Source organism: Pecten maximus, chromosome 5 (genome assembly GCF_902652985.1).
Source record: "Pecten maximus chromosome 5, xPecMax1.1, whole genome shotgun sequence".
Lineage (NCBI taxonomy): Eukaryota > Metazoa > Mollusca > Bivalvia > Pectinida > Pectinidae > Pecten > Pecten maximus.
The window spans coordinates 641,183-654,214 of NC_047019.1; the positions used below are offsets into that span (position 1 = coordinate 641,183).

Genomic DNA, 13,032 nt, shown 5'->3' on the forward strand with positions numbered 1-13,032 from the left:
AAGCTCCCTCTGTATTACAGTATCTTGTATGTAAATGTAACCGGGCACCAAGCTCCCTCTGTATTATCTGGTATGTACGCGTAACCGGGCGCCAAGCTCCCTCTGTATTATCTTGTATGTACCCGTAACCGGGCGCTAAGCTCCCTCTGCATTATCTTGCATGTAACTGTAACCGGGCGCCAAACTCCCTCTGTATTATCTTGTATGTACCCGTAACCGGGCGCCAAGCTCCCTCTGTATTATCTTGTATGTACCCGTAACCGGGCGCCAAACTCCCTATGGGATCGCCTTTATGTCACCGTGTGACCGGGCGCCAAGCTCCCTCTGGGATCGCCTTTATGTCACCGTGTGACCGGGCGCCAAGCTCCCTCTGGGATCGCCTGTATGTCACCGTGTGACCGGGCGCCAAGCTTCCTCTAGATTATCTTGTATGTATGGATTATATTGTAACCGCATGTCTGGGATGTGAAACACTGACTTAAGTTATTGGCCCAGATATATAGAATATTTTCATAACTCTATACAATGTTTACCCTTATCATTAAAAGCGCCTGTTTCTACAGGAACCCAACGTTTATTAATTAACTATGTAAATCCCTTTATGTACTTGGTGACCATGTTTAGGTCCAGCGCGCCAGTCTCGGGGACAGCCACTGGTATACATTCTGGTCACCGCCATTCGAAATTAATTCCGTTTTTAAACACACGAGCAAAAACATTATTGAAAGTGTCAAAAACAATAAAACTGTCTTATCCTTATTTGATCTAGCATACAGATTTAATATAAAACTACCAAACTTCAAATCACCTGACTGGTGCGCCCGGTGTCTGCCCAGTGTCCGCCCGGTGTCCGCCCGATGTCCGCCCGTATACAATTCTTGTTATCATTATTTCTTGAGAAGTACTCTATGTATAATTCTCAAACTTCACATGTAGGTCGGCCTTCGTCACTAGTTGTGCCCCGTGAGAGAAGAACTCGTGATATTTCTGTGCCCCCCCCCCCCTTTCGTCCCTAGTTGTATCCCGTGAGAAGTACTTGTACTATTTCTGTGCCCCCCCCCCCCTTCGTCCCTATTTCTATCCCGAGAGAAGTATAAAAAATTTGTACTATTTCTGTGCCCTCTTCGTCCCTAGTTGTGCCCCGTGAGAAGTACTCGTGCTATTTCTGTGCCCTCTTCGTTCCCTAGTTGTGCCACGTGAGAAGTACTATTTCGCCCCCCCCCCCCCCCCCCCCCCCCTTCGTCCCTAGTTACACCCTGTGAGAAGTACTCGTGCTATTTCTGTGCCCCCCTTCGTCCCTAGTTGTGCCCTATGAAAAGTACTCGTGCTATTTCTGTGCCCCCCCCCCCCCCCCTTTTTTTCCAAATGAAGAGTTCTCATTAATTTTCGAGTATAAGAAAGTACATTGTACATCTGTACCCGAGATATACCCGGATGTAAGATACACCCTGTTTGATATACCCGGATGTAAGTTACACCCTGTCTGTTAAAAGTCTGACTGGTCTACCCTGTACTGGTATTGACATTGGTTTATCTTAATCGATATATTGCAGAAGTATTACATCGTTTTTGATAGCCAATCATTGGGACAGTCATATCCCAAGTGGAATCAGTTTCTGTATGCATGACAATAGGTAGCGTTGACAATATGTAGCCGCAAATTCTACAGACGAACGTCCAGGGATATTTAATGTTTCCTAGACAGGCGAGTGCTTCCCAGACATCAACATGGACCAACTTAGTGCTAAAGTCAGCCGTGCAGTCTCAGTCGTGACAGAAGTCCAAACTACACTGTAGTTTATATAAATGACGAAAATATCTACGTGGTTCGATTGGGAATAGACTGCGTGGTACAAAGAGTTAATAAATCATAGGAAAGTGTGTACAGGTGTTGTAGGAGTGGGGTAAGGGTGTTGTAGGGGTGGGGTAAGGGTGTTGTAGGGGTGGGGTAAGGGGTGTTGGGGTGTTGTAGGGGTAGGGGTAAGGGTGTTGTAGGGGTAGGGTAAGGGTGTTGTAGGGGTGTGGGTAAGGGTGTTGTAGGGGTGGGGTAAGGGTGTTGTAGGGGTGTGGGGTAAGGGTGTTGTAGGGGTGGGGTAAGGGTGTTGTAGGGGTGGGTTTAAAGGGTTTTTTGGGGGGGCAGGGTGTTTAGCGGGGGTAGGGGGGGGGTCAGGTTTTTGTGGGTGGGTTAGGTTGTCGGGGTGGGGGTTTTGGCGTGGTCGGTGTTTGGGGGGGTGGTTTGCCTGTGGTGTATTGTCCCGGGGGGTTGGGGTTGTCGGGTGGGTAGGTTTTTTTTTGGGTTTGGCTTTGGTTTGTGGGGTGGGTTGGGTGTTTAGGGTTTGGGGGTGGGTGTTTGGGGTTGTGGGATGGGTGTTTGGGTGCCCCGGGTTTTGTGGGTGCCGTGGGGGTTGTCGTTGGGGTGGGTTGTGTGTGGGTTTTTTTGGGGTCCGGGTGTGTGGGTGGGTGGTGTTTGTGGGGTGGGGGGGTTGTCGGGTTTTGTGGGTTTTGGGGCTGGGGTTCGGGGGTGTTGTGGGGTGGGTAGGGTGTTTTGGGGGCGTGGTTTTTTTTTGGTTTTTTTTTGGGTGTGGGTTTTTGGGTTTTCGGGGGGTGGGTGTTGTGCGGTGGGGCTTTGGGTGTTGTTGTGGTGTGGGTGTTGTGGGTGGGTGGGTGTTTTTCCGGGTGGGGTGGGGGTTTGTGGGGTGGGGTAAGGGGTTGTAGGGTGGGTAGGGGGTTGTAGGGTTGGGTGGGGAAGGGGGTTGTGGGTGGGTGGGTGTGTGGGGGTGGGGTGGGTGTTTGTGGGGTGGGGTGGGTGTTGTGGGGTGGGTGGCGGGGTTTTGTGGGTGGTGGGTTCGGGGGTGTGTTTTGGTGGTTGTGGGTGGGGTTTTAGGGTGTGGGTGTTGTTTCCGGGTTTTGGGGGGGGTGTTTTGGGTGGGGTAGGGGGGTTGTAGGGGTGGGGTAAGGGTGGGGTAAGGGGGGGGGGGTGTTGTAGGGTGGGGTAAGGGGTGTTGTAGGGGTGGGGTAAGGGGTGTGTAGGGGTGGGGTAAGGGTGTTGTAGGGTGGGGTAAGGGTGTTGTAGGGGTGGGGTACGGGGTTGTAGGGGTGTGGGTAAGGGTGTGTTCAGGGGCTGGTGTTAAGGGGTTTAGAGTGGGGTAAGGGTGTTTGTACGGGTGTGTGTAGGGTGTTGTGAGGTGGGGGTATTAGGGTGTTTGTAGAGGCGGGTTAGGGTTTGTTGTAGAGTCGGGGTATGGGTGTTTGGGGGGTGTGGGTACGGTGTTGTAGGGGTGGGGTAAGGGGTGTTGTAGGGGTAGGGTAAGGGTGTTGTAGGGTTGTGGGTAAGGGTGTTGTAGGGGTGGGGTACGGGTGTTGTAGGGTTGTGGGTAAGGGTGTTGTAGGGGTGGGGTAAGGGTGTTGTAGGGGTGGGGTAAGGGTGTTGTAGGGGTGGGGTAAGGGTGTTGTAGGGGTGGGGTAAGGGTGTTGTAGGGTGGGGTAAGGGTGTTGTAGGGTGGGGTAAGGGTGTTGTAGGGGTGGGGTAAGGGTGTTGTAGGGTGGGGTAAGGGTGTTGTGGGGGTGGGGTAGGTGTTGTAGGGGTGGGGTAAGGATGTTTTAGGGGTAGGGTAAGGGTGTTGTAGGGTTGTGGGTAAGGGTGTTGTAGGGGTGGGTAAGGGTGTTGTAGGGTTGTGGGTAAGGGTGTTGTAGGTGGGTGGGGTACGGGTGTTTGTGGGGTGGGTGGGTGTTGGTGGGGTTTTTGGTGTTTAGGGTTGTTGTACGGGGTGGGGTCAAGGGTGTTCTCTAGGGGTGGGTCGGGTGTTGTGGGTGGGGTAAGGGTGTGTGGGTGGGTGGTGTTTAGGTGGGTAGGGGTTAGGTGTTGTGGGGGTGGGGTGGGGTTTAGGGTGTTGTGGTGGGGGGTTTTGGGTTGGTAAGGGTGTTGTAGGGTGGGGAAGGGTATTGTTGTAGGGTTGGGGTAAGGGTGTTGTAGGATTGTGGGTAGGGTGTTTGTAGGGGTGGGGTAAGGGCTGTTGTAGGGGTGGGGTAAGGGTGTTTTAGGGGTGGGGGTAAGGGTGTTGTAGGGGTGTGGGTAAGGGTGTTGTAGGAGTGGGGTAAGGGTGTTGTAGGGTTGTGGGTAAGGGTGTCTGTCTGAGGTGGGGTAAGGGTGTTGTAGGGGTGGGTAAGGGTGTTGTAGGGGTAGGGGTAAGGGTGTTGTAGGGGTGGGGTAAGGGTGTTGTAGCGGTGGGGTAAGGGTGTTGTAGGGGTGGGGGTATGGGTGTTGTAGGAGTGAGGTAAGGGTGTTGTAGGGGTGGGGTATGGGTGTTGTAGGAGTGAGGTAAGGGTGTTGTAGGGGTGTGTCATTGTGAGTTAGTGTTTTATTGTGAGTTAGTGTTTTATTGTGAGTTAGTGTATTATTGTGAGTTAGTGTATTATTGTGAGTTGGTGTGTTATTGTGAGTTAGTGTATTATTGTGAGTTGGTGTGTCATTCTGAGTGTTAATGGGATGTGGCCTTTACCATGCGCCAGAAAGAATGTAAAAACTGAAGAATTGAAATCATAAACTTCACGGAACTCCGTATGCATCACGAAACTCTGAAAACATCGCTAAACTCTATATAAGGCCGTTCACCATTTTCTCAAAATGTTATTTTCGATATCATCAAGGCTTTTAGCCATTCCCAGTAGATCATAAGCGATCACGCATGTTGCTGTAAGATTTAAGATAATATAAACATCTTTTATGAACACTCTTCTTTTACCCTAGATTTTTGTTATTATTCCTCCTAGTCCCGTGTAATTCCAATAGTGTAGTAGGTTAATATCACAGAATAACCATTATTGCCAGAATTTGTACCATGGTACCGTATATTTGGTTCCTATCTTTTTCAGGGATCGGGTTTACAAAAACCGCCATTTACGGCCATGTTTAATGTGTTTGTTGTGGACGTCTGTTTGTGGGCCAATTACTAGTATCATCTTACACTGATCACGTCGTCCTAACTTACATTGTGGGTAACATTGACCACATATTCTCTAACTAACATTGTGGGTAACATTGACCACATATCCTCTAACTTACATTGTGGGTAACATTGACCACATATCCTCTTACATTGTGGGTAACATTGACCACATATTCTCTAACTTACATTGTGAGTAACATTGACCACATATTCCCTATCTCACATTGTGGGTAACATTGACCACATATTCCCGATCTCACATTGTGGGTAACATTGACCACATATCCTCTAACTTACATTGTGGGTCACATTGACCACATATCCTCTAACTTACATTGTGGGTAACATTGACTACATATCCTCTAACTTACATTGTGGGTCACATTGACCACATATCCTCTAACTTACATTGTGGGTAACATTGACTACATATCCTCTAACTTACATTGTGAGTAACATTGACCACATATCCTCTAACTTACATTGTGGGTAACATTGACCACATATTCCCTATCTCACATTGTGGGTAACATTGACCACATATTCCCTATCTCACATTGTGGATAACATTGACCACATATCCTCTAACTTACATTGTGGGTAACATTGACCACATATCCTCTAACTTACATTGTGGGTAACATTGACCACATATCCTCTAATTTACATTGTGAGTAACATTGACCACATATTCCCTATCTCACATTGTGGATAACATTGACCACATATCCTCTATCTGACATTGTGGGTAACATTGACCACATATTCCCTATCTCACATTGTGGGTAACATTGACCACATATTCCCTATCTCACATTGTGGGTAACATGGACCACATATTCCCTATCTCACATTGTGGGTAACATTGACCACATATTCCCTATCTCACATTGTGGGTAACATTGAACACATATTCCCTATCTCACATTGTGGGTAACATTGACCACATATTCTCTAACTTACATTGTGGGTAACATTGACCACATATCCTCTAACTTACATTGTGGGTAACATTGACCACATATTCCCTATCTCACATTGTGGGTAACATTGACCACATATTCCCGATCTCACATTGTGGGTAACATTGACCACATATCCTCTAACTTACATTGTGGGTAACATTGACCACATATTCTCTAACTTACATTGTGGGTAACATTGACCACATATTCTCTAACTTACATTGTGGGTAACATTGACCACATATCCTCTAACTTACATTGTGGGTAACATTGACCACATATTCCCTATCTCACATTGTGGGTAACATTGACCACATATTCCCTATCCCACATTGTGGGTAACATTGACCACATATTCCCTATCTCACATTGTGGGTAACATGGACCACATATTCCCTATCTCACATTGTGGGTAACATGGACTACATATTCCCTATCCCACATTGTGGGTAACATTGACCACATATTATCTAACTTACGTTGTGGGTAACATTGACCACATATTCTCTAACTTACATTGTGGGTAACATTGACCACATATTCTCTAACTTACATTGTGGGTAACATTGACCACATATTCCCTATCTCACATTGTGGGTAACATTGACCACATATCCTCTAACTTACATTGTGGGTAACATTGACCACATATTCCCTATCTTACATTGTGGGTAACATTGACCACATATTCTCTAACTTACATTGTGGGTAACATTGACCACATATCCTCTTACATTGTGGGTAACATTGACCACATATTCTCCAACTTACATTGTGAGTAACATTGACCACATATTCCCTATCTCACATTGTGGGTAACATTGACCACATATTCTCTAACTTACATTGTGGGTAACATTGACCACATATTCCTTATCTCACATTGTGGGTAACATTGACCACATATTCTCTAACTTACATTGTGGGTAACATTGACCACATATCCTCTAACTTACATTGTGGGTAACATTGACCACATATTCCCTATCTCACATTGTGGGTAACATTGACCACATATTCTCTATCTCACATTGTGGGTAACATTGACCACATATTCCCTATCTCACATTGTGGGTAACATTGACCACATATTCCCTATCTCACATTGTGTGTAACATTGACCACATATTCCCAATCTCACATTGTGGGTAACATTGACCACATATTCCCTATCTCACATTGTGGGTAACACTGACCACATATTCCCTATCTCACATTGTGGGTAACATTGACCACATATTCTCTATCTCACATTGTGGGTAACATGGACCACATATTCCCTATCTCACATTGTGGGTAACATTAACCACATATCCTCTAACTTACATTGTGAGTAACATTGACCACATATTCCCTATCTCACATTGTGGGTAACATGGACCACATATCCTCTATCTCACATTGTGGGTAACATTGACCACATATCCTCTATCTCACATTGTGGGTAACATTGACCACATATTCCCTATCTCACATTGTGGGTAACATTGACCACGTATCCTCTAACTTACATTGTGGGTAACATTGACCACATATTCTCTAACTCACATTGTGGGTAACATTGACCAGATATTTAACTTTAAATAACCTCACAACACTTTCGTATGACGTCATATTACTGTAGTTAAGTTTAAATAACCTCACAACACTGTCGTATGACGTCATATTACTGTAGTTAAGTTTAAATAACCCCACAACACTCTCGTATGACGTCATATTACTGTAGTTAAGTTTAAATAACCTCACAACACTCTCTTATGACGTCATATTACTGTAGTAAAGTTTAAATAACCTCAATAACCTCACAACACTCTCGTATGGCGTCATATTACTGTAGCTAAGTTTAAATAACCCCATAACACTCTCGTATGACGTCATATTACTGTAGTTAAGTTTAAATAACCTCACAACACTCTCGTATTACGTCATATTACTGTAGTTTAGTTTGACTAACCTCACAACACTTTCGTATGACGTCATATTACTGTAGTTATGTCAACACTATCGTTATAATAATAATAACATTTATTCAGGTAAAGCATACACAGAACAATAGTAACATCATTTCCTTATTTTCTTAATTTCATAATAGATAAACATGATGAGTAATTAATGAATAGTATCACAAATATTGTTGAAATATCACAGTTGACATAAGTATCACGTTATATATTGCACATTATTGTTATGGAGTAAATTTGCTTTACCTAGGATTGCCCATGGAAGTTGATGTACAGCTTATTTCCAATGGGGTCCCCGAGTAAAAGAATTTTTATCATAATAATTATTTATTTATCATATTAGAAATTTGTCAAAATGTATAGCCATTAAAAGTGTAGGTATGAAATACACTTTTGAACAAATATCAATTTGATAAAATTAGTGCAGGCTGAGTTTTTCAAGGGTTGGGGTACCCCTACCAGCGATATCTGCTCAACCTGCACACGTGTACTCAATCACAGATATCATGTTGGCAAATTATTAAAAATTATTAGATGTTACATAATTTTAATATTTAAAAAAAGAATGATCCCATATATAGATCTTAATTTTAAAGTTGACCATATGAGAATTTGAATCATCATGGATAACACGGCATGTAATTGCCGGATAGGATTCGGCGATATCCTGATATGATGATATAAATGAATAAAATGTTGTTAATAAGGTGTGACCCTATCAATTAGATAATATAATTTCCGTTCAGTACAAACACCTAGAGGTTGGGCCAATCCCTACCAGCCAGCTATCTGTACAAGATTAGAAAACTGAATACATGTACAGGTACAGGTTACGTAATAAAACATAATAATAAATATAAAATTAGGTGTTACATGTAATGCTCAATAATAAATAAAAAAGAGATAATCAGATTCCATTTTTGCTTGAGATTCCAGATGTTTTTTGACACTGAGTTTGAATGTGTGCTTCTTTTTTAAGTTTTTGATGTCATCCAGTAAAGAGTTCCAATCTTTAGTGGCCGAAAAGTAAAAAGTTGATGTTTCTGTCCCTTTGGTGTTTCTAATGCAAAAGTTCGAATGTCCAGATCTGGTACTATATGCTTTGTTAGTTTTTGTAAAAGAAATTCATGCATATACTGAGGGAATTTGTGGTTAAAGATATTAAATGCATGATTTAAGCGAAGCTGCCGAACTCTTCCTTCTACATTGAGCAAGTCCAATTTCTGCAGTTCTTTGATGGTAATTTTAGTTCTATTGCCTAAATTTAAAATGAAGCGGACCACCTTATTTTGGGTTATCTGGAGTTTTTTTCTTTTGCAATTTGGAGAGACCCTCATATCACGATGAACAGGCATAATCGAAATGGCATTGTATGAGAGCTGAACAAAGAGATTTTTTCTATAATTTTTTGACAGGCAGTTGCTATATCTATATAGAAATTTTAATCTTTGATTCACTTTTTGAATGATATTGGAGAATGCGTGTGCCTCTTGATTCATAATATTTAATGAAAGAAATAGAAAACAACATCATGTAGATTATATTAAGGCAGTCATTTTAAACCTATCTTGTATGGTACATATAAAGCCCCCTTTTCGATCTTATCTTATTGCAGTTTCTGTAATACATGCGTTGCATACAACAAAGATTTAGTGTAACAAGAGTTACCTCTCTTTGAACTGCACATTGTAATGGTAATTGCCTTCACTTCATTTATTGTGATGTTTTATCCTAATTTGTTAAAAAATCTGCTTGATTTAATAAATGTATAGAAAAATAATATGACAACAACCCAATTTATCTTTTTAGATAAATTCGACTACTACTTCCGCTTCTTTTGCATTATTCCGTAAATTACATCAAACATCATCGATTATCTCCCTTCATCCTGGTCCACAACAAAATGTCTCCTGATTGAAAAGCTGCATTGTGCCTGACAGGAGGGGCTAGAGGGCCTATGATAATTCACACACATCGAGATGGATGCCCCACAGGCTTTTGTGGAGGAAATAGATTTCAACGAACTCCAATGTCATGAGGTAAATCACAAACTGCTCTGAATACTGCCCGTTTGTTTTCATCTGTGACCGTGTTTACAATTTTGGGGTTTTCCACGTTTGTATTCCCGTGTCAACTTACGCCGTATGTAGATTTAAGTAATTTTAAAGAATTGTCCTCTTGTTGTATTTGTTAAAACCCTGTCGATGTGCGATTTATTCGAAATGAATGGATTGAAAATGTAGTTAACTTGTCATTTACACCCTTCCAAATGTAAACATAATATTTTTCTTGGTAAAGTCACAAGTGTCGAAGGTGGCCCCACCTAAAATCTAAATTACTACAGTAACTTAGAATTAAACTCTAGATCTAGAACTGATAGTCACAACGACAGCCATTTACTACGATTTAATTTTCATATGTGTATCCTAAAATGTTGGTAGATAAGAAATTAATATACATCATACATGTGTACACAGAAATGATATTTTAATTATCAGGTAATTATATGATGTAGCGGAACTTGACTGGGTCGATCGTCAGAGACCAGGTAGCTCAATTGGTAGAGCATCCGGCTAATGTTCCGAGGTCTCGAGTTTGAACCCGGGTCTGGCCGTGCATTTTTCCTCACAATAATGTACTCAGTAGTCACAGACTACTCGCCAACAACTGATGAGGTTTTCTATCATCTCAGTCAATCATGGGTCAAATATCTTTGCTATGTAGACAGTGTGTATACATTGGTTTCCAAATGCATGATCAGGGCCTAGCCTGTCCACATGTACATGTTATTGTCATCTGAATGAGAGTGGAATGTATATCATCAAGCCCCTGTGTCTGTGCATGCATCTCGAGTATTCTCGTAGGCGCATGCGCAGCCACGTCGGCTCACACACCCCAATCCCTCGCACATTCATTCGTAGCAATGACATGTACATGGACCAGGATACATGAGTCCCCACTGATGGCTCCCAACTAGCTGGTAAGACGACACAACATTTTAATCTATATAATACGCTTCTATCATATTATATCATTGTATGTATTGTATCATTTACACGTATTATATAAAGAACCTACTTTTATATTCGTTATGTCCATTAGACTTATACTTGTTATATATTGTATTTGTAGGCTCTATTCACCAGAATTATAATGAAAACCCTTTGCTACAAAGTTTGTGTTATTCAATATCTACACAAGTCTTAAGCTATATTTCCTCTCATATCTCGCCATGTTAGATAGAGTTTGCCCATGTAAGATAGGTAGTTATGTAAGAAAAATCTGTCTTACATATAAAGCATTTCATGCGCGCGGAGTTTATATAATCTGCATTCTTCATCTTCTTCCCCAATAGGAGATAACTCTTTAAAAAGTGTGCTTTTCCAGCGAGTCTTTAAAGAGTGTGCTTTTCCAGCGAGTCTGTAAAAAGTGTGCTTTTCCAGCAAGTCTGTAAAGAGTGTGCTTTTCTAGCGAGTCTTTAAAGAGTGTGCTTTTCCAGCGAGTCTTTAAAGAGTGTGCTTTAACAGCAAGCTGCTCTATGCAGGCCCAAGCCAGCGGATAAAAAGTTAAAAGTAATATTTTTGTTATTTTGCTGCTAATATGATGAAAACAGTTCATCATCTAATGACTGCTGGGGGCCAGGAGGTCCATAGCTGATATATCCTGGACTTGATGCTGGCATCTCCTGTATACCCTTGATGTTTTTTTTTTTTTTTTTTTGGGGGGGGGGGGTGCTCTATATATGTTGATGTTGCAGTCTTTGTAAAATGCCTTATAATTAGTAAATACTGAAGTTAGGAAGCACTAGGTCAATCTAGCTCTGTTCATGATCACCTCTGTCGATGCTGCTGGTAAGCTTGTGGATAGTATGGATGTGCTGCGTCTCACAGGATCTTTTCTTGTGAGTTGAGCATCAGATAGGATGGCATGGTGGTCAAGATACTTCATGACCGAGAGCTGTGGATGATGTGCTCAGCAAGCTTAAGCTTGGAGCAGATGGATGTTAGGGACACCGGTCCGTAATTAAACCTTGGAGCAGATGGATGTTAGGGATACCGGTCTGTTATTAAACCTTGGAGCCGATGGATGCTAGGGACACCGGTCCGTAATTAAGCCTGTGACCTTTCTTGAAAATGGGCACGACATGTGCATTCTTCCAATCATCCAGGACAGTGCAGCTATAGCTATCTAGTAATAGTTGATATATCCTGTGCAGTGCCTGGAGCCAGTTAGACAAATAGTTCCTTTAGTAGTCTTGAAGGAATCTCGTCTAGACCCACAGCCTTGTGTGGATTTAGGCCTTTTTCTTACAACATCAATTTTTATTACAGGTGGTTGGGAAAGGTGCCTTTGGTGTGGTTAGTCGAGCGAAATGGCGTGGTAAAGAAGTAGCTGTGAAGCTCATCGAGACAGAGTCGGAGAGGATTGCTTTCATTACTGAGCTGAAACAGCTTTCTCGTGTCAATCACCCAAATATTGTCAAACTATATGGTGCCTGTACGAAACAACCCGCGGTAAGTAGTCTTCGCACCAAGATTAGGAAAAATTCAGACTCATGCATGATAATATAAAAAATTATGATAATAAAAAAATAAGCATATTCACTAGCATAAGGAAAGTGGGGACCCGGGTCACTATATATATCAAGTGCTTCATTTCATATTTATAATTCTATTTAATTACCTAGACATTTTTGTTTATATATATTGAACTGCATTAAGATGACTAGTAGAAATTTCAATTTGTTATAAAATGTCTTAAGTAATTAAAACAAATTTATTGCACCCAACTGACAAACGATATTTTTCAAAAAATGAAAAAAAACAAAAAACAATCTGACTCTTGACTTTAGTCTATACTGTACAATTGAAAAATATTTTCTATACAGATAAGTAAATGGTTATTCAATAGTAATCTTCTTCTTCCTTCAGGTTTGTTTAGTAATGGAGTATGCAGAAGGGGGATCTCTCTACAACGGTAAGTAGATCTGGGGGGATCTCTGTACAACAGTAAGTAGATCTGGGGGGATCTCTGTACAACAGTAAGTAGATCTGGGGGGATCTCTGTACAACAGTAAGTAGATCTGGGGGGATCTCTGTACAACGGTAAGTAGATCTGGGGGGATCTCTGTACAACGGTAAGTAGATCTGGGGGGATCTC

The 13,032-nt window shown here is 42.2% G+C and overlaps 1 protein-coding gene across 4 annotated transcripts in view; it reads left to right on the forward strand.

Moving 5' to 3' along the window:
- The first annotated feature begins 9,748 nt into the window (after window positions 1-9,748).
- The window catches only part of LOC117326782 (mitogen-activated protein kinase kinase kinase 7-like), a 63,728-nt gene continuing 60,444 nt past the window's right edge, over window positions 9,749-13,032 (forward strand). For all 4 annotated transcript variants that reach the window (XR_004532509.1, XM_033883501.1, XM_033883502.1 and 1 more), the window contains exons 1-3: window positions 9,749-9,911; window positions 12,204-12,386; window positions 12,804-12,849. Coding sequence is in view for 3 of the 4 variants with exons in the window: in XM_033883501.1 (XP_033739392.1) it covers window positions 9,852-9,911; window positions 12,204-12,386; window positions 12,804-12,849 (289 nt within the window). In the remaining variant the exon portion in view is untranslated. The remainder of the gene's footprint in view (window positions 9,912-12,203; window positions 12,387-12,803; window positions 12,850-13,032) is intronic.